The sequence below is a fragment of the Arvicola amphibius genome, chromosome 1 (genome assembly GCF_903992535.2).
Source record: "Arvicola amphibius chromosome 1, mArvAmp1.2, whole genome shotgun sequence".
Lineage (NCBI taxonomy): Eukaryota > Metazoa > Chordata > Mammalia > Rodentia > Cricetidae > Arvicola > Arvicola amphibius.
Genome location: NC_052047.1, coordinates 197,641,829 through 197,658,735, shown reverse-complemented (window position 1 = coordinate 197,658,735; position 16,907 = coordinate 197,641,829). Strand labels below are relative to the sequence as shown.

The 16,907-nt window shown below is 48.0% G+C and overlaps 1 protein-coding gene across 1 annotated transcript in view; it reads left to right on the top strand.

Moving 5' to 3' along the window:
- Gfra1 (GDNF family receptor alpha 1) overlaps positions 1-16,907 on the top strand; it is a 218,946-nt gene that overhangs the window by 176,922 nt on the left and 25,117 nt on the right. Inside the window, exons 6-8 of the mRNA XM_038318137.2 lie at positions 3,956-4,065; positions 6,691-6,825; positions 10,175-10,356. Coding sequence (XP_038174065.2) covers positions 3,956-4,065; positions 6,691-6,825; positions 10,175-10,356 — 427 coding nt within the window. The remainder of the gene's footprint in view (positions 1-3,955; positions 4,066-6,690; positions 6,826-10,174; positions 10,357-16,907) is intronic.

Sequence of the window (16,907 nt, the reverse complement as noted above, 5' to 3'; positions counted from 1 at the left end):
CTCTCTCTATCACTGGCTGATTACTGCAGTATAAATACCCTTATCACGGTGTTTTCAATCAGCTACTCTAACGCCAAGCAGTTCCTACAGCTCCTCAACCCAGCCCACTTATCCATAGCAAGCTGACTCCAGCACACTAGTGTTTGGAATTCTTGTATCAGGTGATCCTCCTGCATCATAGGAGCCTGTCATCACCACTGTGAGTGTGGGGGTCAGTGTAGAGCAGCTAGACCCCTAGAAATGGGGGTGCTTTCACAGTGCCCATGTATGTAACTGGATCCTAGAAATGGGGGTGCTTTCACAGTGCCCATGTATGCAACTGGATCCTAGAAATGGGGGTGCTTTCACAGTGCCCATGTATGCAGCTGGACCCTAGAAATGGGGGTGCTTTCACAGTGCCCATGTATGCATCTAGACCCTAGAAATGGGGGTGCTTTCACAGTGCCCATGTATGCAGCTGGATCCTAGAAATGGGGGTGCTTTCACAGTGCCCATGTATGCACCTGGACCCTAGAAATGGGGGTGCTTTCACAGTGCCCATGTACGCACCTGGATCCTAGAAATGGGGGTGCTTTCACAGTGCCCATGTATGCAACTGGATCCTAGAAATGGGGGTGCTTTCACAGTGCCCATGTATGCAGCTGGACCCTAGAAATGGGGGTGCTTTCACAGTGCCCATGTATGCATCTAGACCCTAGAAATGGGGGTGCTTTCACAGTGCCCATGTATGCAGCTGGATCCTAGAAATGGGGGTGCTTTCACAGTGCCCATGTATGCACCTGGACCCTAGAAATGGGGGTGCTTTCACAGTGCCCATGTACGCACCTGGATCCTAGAAATGGGGGTGCTTTCACAGTGCCCATGTACACAACTGGATCCTAGAAATGGGGGTGCTTTCACAGTGCCATGTACACAACTGGATCCTAGAAATGGGGGTGCTTTCAGTGCCCATGTATGCACCTGGACCCTAGAAATGGGGATGCTTTCACAATGACCATGTACACACCTGGACCCTAAAAATGGGGGTGCTTTCAGTGCCCATGTATGCACCTGGATTCTGAAACTCTTCGCCTTGCTATCCTGGTCTTGTACCCAGAGACACAGAGGTTCTCTTTTGGGGTTCTTGGTCTCATTAAAAAAAGAATTTAAAAACAGACTCAGAAGGAGGCTTGAGGACGTGTATGAGGAAAATTATAGCATAGGTTAGCTGAAAATCCTGGCCACTGCCAGAAGAGATGGGGGAACTCTTGTCCTTTAGGTTAGACATTAACGTTCAAAGCACTCCCAAGGATGGAAGGGGGTAACGAGCTAGGAGAAGAGTCCCCAGTCTTTCTTCCATGTAGGGACCAGGTGGTCTGCATTGCTCCCTCACTCTGTATTTCATTGGTGCTTTTTTGGCCCATGCTCTGCTTGCTGGATAATCCCGGTAAAGTGGCATTATCTGTCTTCCTCTGAACACTGGTTTCTTCCGTGCTAATCTTGGGGCTGCTTTCTTCCATTCTGAGTTTCTGGTCATAGGTCACAGCCTTACTGGTCTTAGAGCCTGGACCTTTATTTCTCTCCAAGTGCAGCTGTCGGGGTTCTGTTCAGAGCTGTATATTTTGTTTAATTCTCCCCAACAGGTGTGTGCTTTCTGCGACGTACTGATTCAATTAGCCTTCCGTTCCAGGGTCCATTGTGAGTCAATTCTTGGGTTGTTATTAAGCAAGACGAGTCTGGTGGTGGTAGCCTGTACGGAGGGACCATAACCCCCACCACAGGGTCATTAGTTCACGGTGTGCTCCAGAGACTCATTGTCACTTCCAAGAGCGGGTAGGTGGGGGCGGTGGCAGCAGGGGCGAGGAGGAGGCTCCAAGTCACTACCATCACCCAGGTTCTGTGTAGAACTGTCTGAGCTGGAGTCAGGTTAGAAACCCCAGGACCATTAGAGCATTAATTTCATAGCCAGGAATTTTTTTACCCTTAAATTAACACTCCATTCAAGCTGAATGTCTTCCCATCCAGTTGAGTAAGCCAGAGGTATCTTTAGAAATTTTCTGCAGTCAAGAAATCCTTTGGCCAGACCATAGAAATAGCCGGGTCTTACACCATTCCTTGTGTTTAGTGCAAGGTGGAGGGCACGAGCAAGTCCTTGGCTGTGTTTGCCATCCAGGTGTTCACACGTTCAGCCGCTCACCTGGTGGGGAAGGGGTGGTGTCCAGAGCCACGTTGCTTAGCCTGCAGCCCTGCTCCAGATGTGTGTATGTGCCGAGAGCCTTTCCAGGGAATGTTGTTGCCATGTTGAGGACCCCTCACGAAGAGCCCACAGCAGAACGCAGTGCCCCTGAAATGTACTGTGAGCTGTGACCACTGACCAGGACATAGGAGGCCTTATCTAGTTAACTAGGTGTCGTAGCTCATGACTATAATCCTAGCACTTGGGAGGTTGAGGCAGGAGGATTACAAGTTTGAGGATAGCCTTGACTACATAGCAAAACCTTATTTCAAATACGAAACACACCGGCCACCACCCCAAAACCTAGAAGAAATTGGGCTTTTACAAACGTTTAACTCCTACAGCCCTGCCCAGCTCAGTGCAGGGAACTCAGTCTCGCTGGGAGCACATCCTAAACAAATTGCAGTTTCTCTTGTGCAAAGAAGTAGAATCAGTTGAGTATGTTAGCACGCAACCTGAGTGAGGGGTGCATCCCTGGGTAGCTCGCCTCTTGACGTGCATTGTTTCCTATAGAAACAGGACTGCTGTCTGCCAAAATGGCCTCAGAAGAGGCCTCCTCTTATTCTGGATTTCCCCAACAATATCCCCTGAAGATCTTAAAACAGCCCCATGGCAAAAACAAGCCTTCTTCCTCCCCAGACCAGTGAGTCCATGGCTTCCCTTCACTTCTGTGTCTCCACAACCTCACCACCACTCAGGGATTCTTGACGAATCGTGCTTGCCTCTGGAGTGTTCTGGGAATGCTAAGGGCCACACCTTGGCTAAGGGACCCTGAAGACAAGGCCAGGCACAGGCCTGCTCTGCCCACACAGAGCCTTACCCACACCTCTTGACTTACCCTTCACTCCCGGAAAAAGCAGCTCTTTACCTGCATGGGGCTAGGGACATCACTGTGCCTGGGCTGGAGGAGGAAAAAAAAAATGCCTCAAGAGACGGAGACATGCAATTTTCAAGGCTCTAGGAATTATGGGAGCAGATGGCCTGCAGGATCCAATTTTGATGCCAGGAACAGGTTTCTGTATAAAGTAAATATTTTCCCACTGTGGATCTCCGGTGAGCGTGTGGAGAAGTGTATTTCCTAAAGATGCAAATAAGCCTAGTCAGAAATAAATATTGAATGGAAACTTCAAAGCCTCTCGATTTCTCCAGTTAGAGACCCTGAAGATTTCTGTCCAAACAGGCAGACACACAGGTAGATGAAGGCTTGGGGAGGGGCAGGTGGAAGGTTGAAGGAAGGAAGGGTACAACCGTATTCTAGTGTTCATTCTCCCTCTTCTCTGGGAGCGGGCAGAGCGATGGAGAGCAGGTGAGCATAAAGAGGTACATTGTAAAAGAATTACTCTTATGTCTGTCCAAAGACGGTGTTATTCTCTCTCCCTTCATATGTATTTTGTATTTGTCATAGACACATACTAATCATACATATTTATGGGCTATGGAGGTGACATTTCAAGACATGTGTATCTGCAGTGTGTAATGATTTGACTAATTGGCATGTTCATTGCCCCAGAAATGTATCATGTCTTTGTACTGTGAACATCCCAAATCCTCTACTAACCGTTTTGAAGTCACAATTAAGTCTCAGCAGCCACAGTCGACTCTCCTGCGCTGTGAAGCCCGGGAAGTTGATCTTCTAAGCAGCAACACCCTGAGCTTGTTATTGGCAACATCTCCCCAGACCCCTCCTCTCAGTTCAGAGGCCCGGGGTGTTTTCAGTGTGCTGCCACCCCTTTGTTGCAGGTCTCGCCTTGCGGACTTTTTTACCAACTGCCAGCCGGAGTCAAGGTCCGCCAGCAGCTGTCTGAAGGAGAACTATGGAGACTGCCTCCTGGCCTACTCGGGACTGATAGGTAAGACCTGGGAGGGAGGAGGGCGGGGGACGGGAGAATCTGGATTATAGATCTGTCTACTGCAGCCTGTGATGTCTGTACAAGAGACAACTTCCAAGGAGCCTCTGTATTAGAGTTTGAAGATAGCCTGGAGAAAGGATGAGGGAGGGAGGGAAGAATGGATGCAGGAGAAAGGAGCATAGGGATAATTATGGAGCGGGGAGGCTCCAGATTCTAAAGGAAGCGAAGCATCTCCACTGGGGAACTGGCCATGCAGAACAAAAGCAGGGGAGCCCATGGCCATTGGAAGGAGAGAGAAAGGCAAACACAGTTAATTAAATAAGGGAACTTTGGAGAGCAGGAGCTTGGAAATCAAAGAAGCTGTTCCCAAGAAAGGCCCTTTGGAAATGAATTCCCCAACATTAGGCAGCTTCCTGCCATTATTGCCTGGTTATTTGACTCCTCATGTACAAGGGATTGTTTAGGGCTAAACTTCTTTTCCTGTAAATAACTGTTGGGCCATACAGAGGCAGATTTACATCAGAGGTAGATAGAGCTGGCAGGAAGAAAGCCGGTATCCACAAGTCCCTGGGACAGCTGAAGCTTCTCTGTCAGGGCTCCGTCACAGTTGGCATTTGGGAAGCAACATTGAAGACTGGAAGACTGTGGAAGGGGAGGTCACACAGCCCTGGTTCAGCGGCATCTCCCTCCCGGGGCCATGTCCGGTCACACGCATCACCAGCAGGAGCTGCCTTCTGCCAAGAGAGACAGCACAGGCTACCCTCCTCCTGAGACTGTCTCCAGCGAGAACCCCAGCTGCTCCAGGTACGCACCACTTCTGTGTCTCTAGCCAACCAGCTGCACGCCCTCCTTAAACTGGAACAGCAGAAAGGAATTCACGTCCTCTTTGACGAAGGTCTTAGTCTCTGCTTGGGATTACATATGAAAAGATGGAATTGCAGAAATAACAAAAGCAATTGAGGCATACTCACTGCTTCAAAAGGAAAAAAATAACACCGGGATGCTCCCAGAGGGCAGCGTTAAGTCTCTGCAGACGCAATCACTGTTGATAGCGCTCCTGAACTCTCCTGGGAGTGGCCAAGGAGAGGCCCCGCCAGCATTTCTGTGAGCTCACTCCTAGGCTTGGCAAAGCCTTCCATGCCTGAGGATAATGAAATGGACGGAACAAATGGTGGACGGACCGTCTGTGCAGGCCAAGACATCTTTCTCTCCCGCTTCTGGCTCTCTTCTCCGTGGTTCCCTGAGTCGGCGGCGCCTGGTTTCTGCACAGAGCTGTGTGTGCCTTTTGCGCATGTCAGGATCCACAGTAGCTAGCATCCGAGGAGCAGTGGGTTTGACTCCCTCATTCTGTCACCAGTGCCTGGTGAGTTAGACCTCCCTGGACGATGCAGATTAAAGTCTCATGTTAATTAGTGAGATCCAAGTTCAAAGAAGTAGGAGCAGTGGGGCAGTGACAACGTGTCCTTGACCCTGGAAGAGCTTCTAGAACCATTCTGTTTATAGCCAGGCTCATTCTCTGGATCGCTGACCCATTTCTTCTTCCTTCCATAAAGCAACTAAAAACAGAAAGTTCTTGGCATCCATGGGCATTGCCTGGTGTGAGCCACCCAGGAGAAGACATTTGGGTTGTGTTAAATATAAATGCATTGTGTGTTTCTCCCGGCGGAGAACTCACCAGAGAAACCACAAGTCATAAGCAGGAAGGCCCACACAGCATCTCTGTGGGAACCATTGTGGCCCACAGACAATACTTCAGGAGTCCTGGGCTGGGCAATCACCACTGTTTTCCCTCCCTCCCTCCCTCTCTCCCTCCCTCCCTCCCTCCCTCCCTCCCTCCCTCCCTCCCTCCCTCCCTCCCTCTCTCCCTCTCTCCCTCTCTCCCTCTCTCCCTCCTTCCCTCCCTCCCTCCATTCTTTCTTCTTTTGATAGGGTCTCAATGTAGCCAAGGATGACCTTGAACTCCTGGTCCTCTTGCCTCCGTTTGCCAAGTGCTGGGACGATGGTGTAGGCCACTGCCTTCAGGCAGACTCGACAAGCACTCTACCAACTGAACTTCATCCCCAGCCCCATTTCCGCTGCTTTCCCACCTTGGATGAGTTTATTGACATCAGTTGAGACTCTGGGAGAGGAAGCCTCTTTCAGTACATCTGTAGGCAATCAGGATGTGGGGATCTTATTGGAGGCATCCGCTCTTGCCTGTGTTACCCTAAAGAAACCACTCGCCTCTGAGGAAACTGGATTAAAAGCCTTAAAAGAATTATTATGTGCACCCAGTACTATTTATGAAGATTAATGACATTTTCAAGGGATTTGGAAGCTCATACATTCAAAGTTAATTCTTGCCTTCTCCATGACATCTATACCATTTGTGCAGGAAGAAAATACCCTAAATACAGCCCAAGGAGTTTGCTTTTAATTTTTAAAGTAAATGTATAAATTATTTTATGTGCTCAAGATAAATTGCCAAGAAAATGCACCACTTAACATAATTCCCACCCGGCAAACATGGCATTTTTAACTAGCCGTGGCATTTCCGCCGTCAGACCGACATTTGTTTCTTCCTGTTCCACAGAAAAGTCCATGTCAACACAGGAGGGCAACATGCCTTGTCTTTTTTCCTTTCAGGCACAGTCATGACCCCCAACTACATAGACTCCAGCAGCCTCAGTGTGGCCCCGTGGTGTGACTGCAGCAACAGCGGCAACGACCTGGAAGAGTGCTTGAAGTTTCTGAATTTTTTTAAGGACAATATGTGTCTCAGTGAGTATTTAAAACACAAATAGCACTCTAGTGCATCCGTGTTTCCTCCTTGAGCTCAAATGCTCCCCCTTAATGTTTTCCCATCCTCTCCCTCTCCCTCCCCTTCCCTGATGGCGGGTGGTGACTCTTGCTTCTTTTGGCACACTCTGACACAGCAGGGAGCCACACAAGTGATGAACTGGGTGCTGCCAAGACCGTGCTCCCAAAGGCCCGCGAGGATGAGAGCTTCAAATGACTGAGATTGTCTTGTGTGGGAAAGAATATTTCTACCCACGGATCAAGTTCTGATCTTGGCAGCCAGTGTTGAGTCCATTTCCAGGTTCTGAAAACCTGGTAGGAATGTTCAATGTGCAAAGCCCAAGCAAAGTGGACAGGACAGGCCTCCAAGGACCCTGAGGGGAAATTAGAATGTTGACACCGGCAGCCTCTTGCATCATCAGGACTGGCTCCGAGTGAAAGCCATGGATCTGTCTTGATGGGGGAGTTTGGCAGCACAGCCAGGACATTCAGGATGTGGGTTCTCTTTGGGAACAAATCCTCTTTAGGCAATTTAGAATCATGTTTGACAAAGGGGTAGAGATGTACAGATGGGAGCCCTGGGTATCCGTCAGCGAAACTTAAAATGGAGGACCCCAGGTCTCCCTCACACACATCTCCATGATGGGTGGTCATGCTCTGCACGGCTCTCCAGCTGAGACACAGCTCATGTTGTGGGAGTATAGAATTCATGCAATTCCACCCGAGCTGCACAGGAACCCTAGGCAATACAGGTGTCATCTCCACATGACAGCACTGAGTTAAAGATTAGTATTCTCCCAGACTCGGCATGGTAGAGTTATGATCTAAGCTTCAATCTCCGTGCAGCCCCCGACTTCCAAATACCATGTTCATGACTGATATTTGGAGGACCTACTGTTAGAAGCATAGTCCTGAGCATCAAGGGCCAGGCACAACTTCTTGAGTGACAGCCATCAAGGTTCAGCCATTCCCCTGAAGAACTCTGTCCTCAAGTGATAAATTCTGCATGATGCTATATGCTTAATATCTTTTGAAGATTTAGCTGATAATTTACCAACTCTTTGGAAAATATCTCATGGGCATTTCACTAAAATTTCCTCATCATTTCCTCCATTATAAAGTAAAACCCAACTTCTTGATAGGTGCTTCAAACAATGCAACTTCAGTACCTTACTTTGGTACTCCTAAAAATAAAATTATCTTTAGAGTTCTTAAATAGCATTCAGACCCACAAAATGTGCCATAAGTGTGGAGGCATTTGCATAGACATTGGGTGTACCAGCCTGTTTCAGGAGGACCTCTTCTTTGGGCTTCGTTTGATGCATTGTTTTGTTTTTTTGTTTATTTCACTTCTTGTACTCTTCTGGTTGAATACAAGTTTAAGCAAAAATAAAGCAATGGAAAATTTGTTCCTCTGAGAGAAATTAAAGTTGTCCCTCCTTGGCAACATTTCAGGAAAGGGGAAAACAGTCTTATGAATGACTTAAATACAAATGAATGCCAAAGGCAGCCAACGGCTTTTATAATCGTTCTATTTAGCCTGCTTTGGAAGGGACACAGGGCTGCAAATACAGTGTCTTACAAAGGGCCCTGACCTAGAAGCTGGTACAGTTTTGTTTTTTATTTTATTTTTTTGGATGTGACTCATGTAGAAACCTCATTCCACCACCATCCAGTGAAGCCAGGCTTCTCTCACATTGCCCTACCGTGAACGCAACTGAAATCAATTGTTTGGTCATGGTTTGGGAATGGGAAGTGGTCTTTTTCCAGCCAATTCATGGCAGATGGATGTGTAGGGATGAGAGAAGACGAAGGTGAAGGGGGAGGTGAAAAAGCATCTGTATCCTCCTCCCAGGGGCCTCCAGGGCCACTTTATCTAGACACTGGCCCCATTCCTCATGTCCCTCCATGTCTCTTAGCACGTACTGTCACCCACGGATGTCTTTTGCCTTGTTGATTCCTGGACTGAAGTTTTGCTTATGGTTGCTATCACTGCTATTTAAGACCTCATGCTTAGTACACGGAGCCATCCCTGGAGTTTAGGGTTACATCAGTAACATGTCAGAGAACAAGTGTGAGAACAGTCGAGCTCAAAGGATGAGGTTGATGTTCCTGGGACAGCAAGGGCAGTCTTCACGAACGACAACTCTCTCTCTCTCTCTCTCTCTCTCTCTCTCTCTCTCTCTCTCTCTCTCTCTCTCTCTCTCTCTCTCTCTCTCTCGTGCCTGTGTCTAACAAGGAAAAGCAGAGTGTTGCGTTGTTCGTGTCCTGAGGTCGCTAAGGAACCTGGTCTACAGGTTCACCCTCCTCCACGTCTTGTATAGCACTTAAACCACAGGACCTAGCTGGAACCACAAGCTGCATTTGTATTATTTGGAAGCTGTCTCTTACACCCCAAAATGTAGAGCCATAGAAAACTAGCTTTCAACTCTGCTAAACTTGATGGATAGCAATTTTGAGATAAAACGTCACTTCTAAGGGGGAAGATTAGGCTTAGTTCTTTTGTCTTCTATATCAAAAAGTGCCAAGTAAGCGTCATGTATTAGCAATTTGCACTTTCAGGTCCCAAATGAAGGAGTTTGATTTCTTATACAATGAATATGAAATAAAAAATTCCTAAATCCAGGGCAAATCCCCGAAGACCTGATTAAAAACTGTTTTTTATTCATTTTGGGAAGGGAGCAACACACAACCAATTTACTCTTGCCGTAAAAACAATCTAATCCCATGAAATTATAATAAGCTTTGAAAGTTTCACATTTCAAACTTTTCATTTAGACAGGGCTGTGCCTATCTAATTATGCAGATTCTGTTTGGAAGACTAGAAGCAGAAAGGAGAAAAATAATCACACTTAAATTTTCACTAGATATTGATGAGGTTTGAGGTAGATTTTTCTTCTAAAGGAACTAGCTGCATTTTGCTGCCAAGTGAGTGTTAGTGCTGCCTCAGCTTCAGGGTAAAGAAAAAGACACCAGTTAATTTTCATTCAGTATAGAGTTCTGATACAGTGCAGGTATTTTTTTTTTCTTGGAAAAATATGTAGCTGTGATGCTACTTCTGAGTTTGAGAATGTCTTTCAAAGGGCCCATAATAAATACTTGCTTTATTTATAGTATAGTAAGTATCTTGTTCAGTGTTTAATGAGTGGATTGATTTTTGAGCACCAAGAGATTGTTCTCAGAACTAGAAAGGTGGATGGGAGGATGGGAGGATGGGTGAGACATCCAATGTTATAACCAGAATTTCTCTCGTGCCTCTTTGGCCATATGCATCCGGTATGTTATGTTTGCTGCTTGCCTCTGAAACGGGCTTTCCTTTTGTTTACTACAGAAAATGCAATTCAGGCCTTCGGCAATGGCTCAGACGTGACCATGTGGCAGCCAGCCCTCCCAGTACAGACCACCACTGCCACCACTACCACTGCCTTCCGGGTCAAGAACAAGCCTCCAGGGCCAGCAGGGTCTGAAAACGAAATCCCCACACACGTTCTGCCACCTTGTGCAAATCTTCAGGTGAGAAGTGGGTTTGGCTTTCCTGTTGGAGCTGCCTTCCAGGAGAACGTGTACTCATCATATGAAAGATGCACAGGGCAGGTGGCAATTCCACTCATATCTGAATCATTTTTCTAAAAAGAAATTCACATGTGCACATGTGTTCTCATGTATGGCGTGGGAGTCCATGTGCATGAGGAAGTCAGAGTACAACCTCCGTGTCAGCCTTTGGTCAAGACTGTATAAAATGATGAGTCTGGGCAGATGCAACACTATGGAGTTTTGGGGAGGGTGGTGGTTGTAGAGCCGTATTGGCTATCTTTGTGATTGATTCTGTGTTTGTGATACAGCAACAACATATCAAAGAGAGAGAGTGTGTTCTTGGCTTGTCGCCATCATAGCCATTCAGACGTAACATGAAATGTTGAACTGTCTCTGAAGGTAATCAGACACAGAGTCCTGGAGAGGCTGATTATTTACAAGGCAAACCCAAATGCTATTCCAGAGTAAGAGGAGCTGCACGATGTCATGAAAAGCCTTTATGTGCACAGAGTGCAGTGAAAATGATCAAGAAACTTCTGGAAGACCAACCCAGGTGTGCCTGAGTTGAAAGTACAAACATGGCCATTTCCCATCTTCAGTCAGGTTGTGGTTTCTGTCACTTTACTCAGTTGTCATAGTAGCGAGTACTCAGCTGTCAACAAGACATTAGTGATTTTGAAGTTTGCACCGTTCTTATGCACTTAGACTCCTTGGGTGCTCTCTTGGTGGTTGGTGGGGAAGGGCAGTTACTGTGGCATGGTGCTCTAGCTCTTGCATCTGAGGACACAGGCTTCTGGAATGTGATGTTTCTGTTCAAGTCTGCAGAGCTGGTGGGCCACAGAAGCAGTGCTGGTAATCCAAGAACATCATTTTTCCATGGTTGTTCCTATATGCTGAGGGAGAGGAGGTAGCCACACGGTGGCTTCTGCCTTCTGCCATGCCAGGGAAAGTGCTGGGTAGTCTAGTTGCTGTTGTTTTGCTTGTTACAGGGTTTCATGTGAGCCTTACAGGCATTGAACTTGCTGTGTATATAAAGGAGGCTTATAGACGTGTGCCACCATGCCTAGTGCATGCAGAGTTAAAGGTGGAGTCCAAGGACTTGGTGTGTGTTACTCTCAAGCCATTGTGATGGGACCTCACTCTTCCCAGAAGAGCGCCTCTCCTTCCCCAGCTCCCTGGCAAGGGTCAACCCCTGTGGAGCATTCCTAGGAATGCCTTCTTCACCCACAAGTGTCATGCTCTCTATAAAGCGTTGAGCAGTTTCCCCCTCTAATCTGTATGACACTGCCTTGCTCTTTGTGCCCTTCATCTGAGCTTCCGTCTCTGTCTCATAGACCCTACGGGACCTCACTCCCAACACACAGTTTCGTACATTCTCATTCACACCAGGCAGCAGGGAGACATCAGATCACACAGCTCAACAGCAATCCCAGCTTTCTTTGGACTTCTGAACAACTCTCTAGACCCTTACCGTCTTCAGCTCCCTCTCTGCAGTGAATATCAGAGCTGGGAGGTGGAACAGGGCATGCTCAGTGGCATCTATTGCTCCGTTCTGCAGCAGGGCCCTTGGTCTAAATGAAGAAGATGTGTTGAGTCTTCCAGGCTGTTGGGGTGGAAATAACATCAGAAATGACAAGGTTAATCTCTTCTCTGTTTCTGTTCAGAACTCTGGCCCTGTCTCCTCCCTTTCCTGCCGCACACACATGGTCAGCCTTGGCTCTCTGTGCTTCCCATCCTCAGATGCCACTGTCAGTAAACACAACACAGATGAAGGATAAGTCCTTGTCATCACGAGCTGAAGAAGGTGGGCCAGGGATGCTTTCTGAGTAACGAAGGGGGCTTGAGAAGTCTGCACCATTCTGTATACATTTAGATCCATAAAGGGTGACTCAGGTGCCACCCAAAGTCCGTTATTAAGTTTCCTGTGACTGAAAAACTACATAGACCCAAACATTCAAAGCCTAAAACAGAACATCATTCCTCTCTCAACACAGTCTAATACACTGGATATAGCTCGCCCAGTTTCAGAAGGTCAGATAGGGTAACTAGGTGACATCTCAGACTGGAAACCATGACACTCTAGTGTCTTTCCAGGAGTGGAGAAGACTCTGTTAGCCATAAAATATATCCTCTGTGTCTGAAGTTCCTTTTCCTGTCACTCTCCCAGCTCCTGACTTGGGTTCTTGTGGTGAGTATCTCACCTCCAACACAGACAGAGCCAGCCAGCCCTCCCTACCAGGAAGAGTCTGTACCACTGCACAGTTGTCCTGGCAACGCCGAGGCACACATGACATCATTCCCCAGAAACCATGCTTCTCCCTCCCTGTGTTCACACAGGAGCTCTGCTTTGTGTGATGCTCATCAGGGTTGCCTCTGTTGACTTCTCCACTGAAAGGGCTGAAGGAATTGGATTGGCCAGGATGGAGGGGGGCCACACCTCTCTTCCTGTGATACACTGTGGAGTGGCACAGCCTTTGGCATCTGGGAGAGGAGGGCTCAGGGCTTTCACTGAACTTGTCCTTGGGTCTGAGATGTAAGATGAGGGTGTTAGCAGGGTGGCCTTAGCTAACTCTTTAGGCCTCCTTCTCTGTGTCCCAGGAGCATGAGTTTGGCCCAGCTGCTAGCATTGAGGCTGTGGGCAGAATGGATGCTCCAGAATGGCATGCAAAAGTGACCATCGTGATGACTGAGCCTTAGCCTTGCTGTGGAATGGGGGTCTGGGGTGTGCCAAGGAGTGCTGGTGTGAGACAGAAATGGCAGGTGAATAGTAGTGTGCTTTCAAATGTGTCACCTTCTGTCTTCCTCCTCAGAGCACCCCTATGGGGCAGACATTGCAGGCATTCCTTCCCTTCACAACTGAGAAGATAGTGACTTAACCAGCAGGCGGGCTTGGCCCAAGGCTGGTGTATCTTGTTGTCTTGTTTTGTGGCACTTGGACAAGTCAGTCTTTGTGCACTAGGAGTAGAGAGTGAGAAGAAGCAAAGAACAGGAAAGACGGAAGGGGAAGCTGCCCTGGTTCCTGCTGGAGGTCATTGCAGGATGAGGTGGCAAACCTGAAGTTCACACTTCACTCAGGACTACAGGTCCAGGACACAGGGTACAGTCGGTTGAGCGTTTGCCAGTGAGTTTGTAGCTCGGTGACCTCTTTAGGGTGACCTGCATGGAGAACGGCTGAAGGATGATTTGAAGCCATCGACTGGGGTTGATGACAGTGACGAGTGAACCTCGTCCCTCTGGCTTATTCTGCTCGGTGCAGGGCTCCCAGGAGACGCATTCTCTGCCTCTGCCTTTCTGTTGTGCCTGCCTGGCTGGAGATGAATTACCTTTAGCCAGGGGGTCCTAGAAATGTCTTCGAATGGTGTTTGTCCCTGCTGCCTGTGTTGTGACTCCAAATAGAACTGACTTCAACCAACTCGTGATCCATCGGTAACAGATCTGGAGACAGTCAGAGGTGCTGGCAGCCTTAAAGTTCACTTCCTCCGAGATGTGCCTCTTGCAATATTTTTAAATGCACAATAACATGAGAAGACTCTGGGGGGCTGGAGAATCTGTCTTAACATTTGAGATAGATTGCCCCCTTAGAAGGAAAGGAAAAGAATAAACATGTGTTTTTTAAAAGTCTGCCTAGAACCAACTAGACCTACCTGGGGAGTCAGTGGCCCTGGCCTAGGCCTGGAAATCATGGGCTCATGGCTGATGTGGAAGGCTCTACAAAAAGAACCAAAAACAAAAAGAAAAGAAAAAACAAAAAAAATTGATTGATTAGAATAAAATGTCAACAAAATGTTCAAGTGCTGACACCCTGAGGAGATAAAATACTGGGTTTGGGGTAACCTGCCAAGCTCCTATGGCAGGATTAATTGGCAGTCATATTCGTAGCAAGCGTGATGCAGGCTGTGCTATTGTTAGCCTGTCTCTCCGACATGTGTGAAGTGGTCACACGAGAAACAAAGAAACCTTAATAATTCTACAATCCACTTTATCATCTGTGTGCTCGAGTGGTCTGGCAGCTGGGAACACTTTCAGTATTTAAACTAAAAGAGTGTACTTGTCGCTGATTTAAAGTAAACATCTCTGGGGATGTAAGTGGATATTGGAAACTTGCCTGTGTGAAGTCACTGTCTTAGCGCCAGGGTACCCCCTCCCCATCAGTGAAGACCCCTTGATGCGGTGTCCAGACACCTCCAGAATCCAGGTCTAACTATAGTAGCATTGCCTTGGGTATCTGTAGCAGAAAGCTTCCCGCGATTACTTAAAATCCATACCCAGTATTCTCTTGTGGGGAAAGGGTCTCACATTGTATTCCAGGATGATCTCAAGTTTGTGTTAATCTTCTTACCTCAGCCTCCCAAGCACTGGGATTTTAGAACTGAGTTACCACACCTTAATCAGGTTCAGTTTGTGTGTGTATGTGTGTGTGTAGTTTTGCATGCATGCTTGTTGCAGGCGAAGTGTATGTGTATGAGTGTGTGTGTGCAGGACAGAGGCCAGCCTCCAGTGAGTTCTTTAGGAAGTCATGCATCATATTCTGAGACAGGGATAGCACTCACACCTGGAATTTGGAGATTAGGTTTGGCTGGTCAGGCAGTGAACCCCCGTGAAGATTCACCTGTCTCTCCTTCCCCAGGGCTGGGATTGCAAGCATGTAGCTGCTCATATGTGTGTTCTGGTGGCCAAACTCAGCCCGCGCTGTTTGCATGGTGTGTGCTTCACTCACTGAGTCTCCTCCCTAGAAAACCAGGTTTCTTTTTGTTTTAACTTTCTCCAGGGGTTGCTTGAATCCTCATTCAAGTAATTCAAGTAGGTGCACTGGGCTCCCCTGCTGGAGGCTAGCCACTCCAGCCTTTGTACAGGCCTTTGAGCCTGAGAGAGTGATGCAGCGGGCCGCAGAGCACCTCAAAGCCCAGAGCTAGCTGAACGGCCAGAGAGCTGCGGGTATTTGCCTGTGTTACAGTGACCAGTGTGAGCCACCATGTTAGCTTTCTGTGAGCCAGATGAAACGTGTCTAAGTCTGAGACAGGAAGGCCGTCAGGTGTTATCCCAGATTTGGGTCCCCTCCCCTCATCCTTGAGGCAGCATTCTAGAAGGGACCAGCAGACAGCTGTCTGCAGTGTGGAAGATATGAGTTAGTCCTTCTGGCCAGTTCTTTTGAAAGTGGTGCCTGCCCAAGTCGGCAGTGCAGAGTCTGCTCCCCTATTGCCCCTCACCCCGGCATAGGCACACCTTCAATGGTCCCTGGCTGTCAGAGCTCATCAGCTCCAAGTGCCTCTCAGCAGGGACACTCAGGTCCCTCTGTGTGCCCAAGGGGAGGAAGGTGCACAGAGAGGCTGTGACATCACTGCATCTGAATCTAGGACTGCATTTCCTGGTCTCCTGGTGTAGCCCGGACCCATGTCCTTCTGGTCCAAAGGCAGAGGCTAATTTGTACTGCAGGCTGGACTCGGATAGGGCATCACCTAGGTGTCTCAGATGGCTCGGAGGCATGGAGGGAAGGCAGTCCATTTAGCTCGACCATGTTTCGCTTGAGAACTTTGAGTATGATCTATATTTAGAAGGTTCCCCTCCCTCTTCTGCTCCAGTACCTTAGGGGACCCAAGTAAATAAGTCCATTTGTTCCGGATAAGGCCCGACCATTCCAGAACTGATTTTGAAACTTCACAGCAGGAAGGCGATTATCCAGAACTGCTAAATACCCAGGGCTCTGCTGGTTGTGACCGAGTGCAGATTTTTAAGTGTCAAGTTTCCGAAGGAAGGATGCCAATGGGTGTTCTGTAAATCATTTGTGCCGGCAGACTGACCCCATTATGTCAGCTAATCCTGGAAATACAGGAGGTAAATTTAAATCTTCGCGCATGAAGCACTTAATCAATATTCTAAATGTTTTCCTTGCAATTTATGCTTGCAGAGCAATGGGGTGCTTTGGCGTCCCGTTAATCTTCCATCGGTGAAGAGACACTCGTGAGAGGGGCCAGGGTGCTAGGGTGTGCTGGAGATGTCTGGTAAGATGGCTGTCCTAGGGCAGAGAGGAGGAGGCTCGTTTCTACCCCCAGGTCTGTCTGGGGCCAGGACGTTCAGACCTCTGAGTTACTGTATTATGTCTTTCACTTTTCCCAGGAGGCTGGAGTTGACCCCAGGTACCTCTCATGTCTTCCTTTGGAGTATGTTGGACAACCTCTAGGGGTTAGGTTGCTAGGAGGAGTCAGAGCGAGAATGCTGGCCTCTGCCTCTGCCACCTTAGTATTATTTTGTGGCATGGAGCATGTTCCTTAACCTCTTTGAATTTCTGTTGATTTTCTTGTATTGATTAAGGAACAGTGCAAGTGTGCACGAGGGCTGGCCAACCCCCCATCCCCCGGCACTTGGGAAGTGGCTGAAGTCTTTCCATGATGTGTGCAGTGTCTTAGCGATGTCTTGGGAATGCTCCGGCTGCAAAGGAGAATCTGCTCCAAGGACGCAGGAGGAGGCAGCAATGGGAAAGAATGTTGATGCTCTTTAGACCTCTTGTTTGTTTGTTTTTTACTTTATAAGGG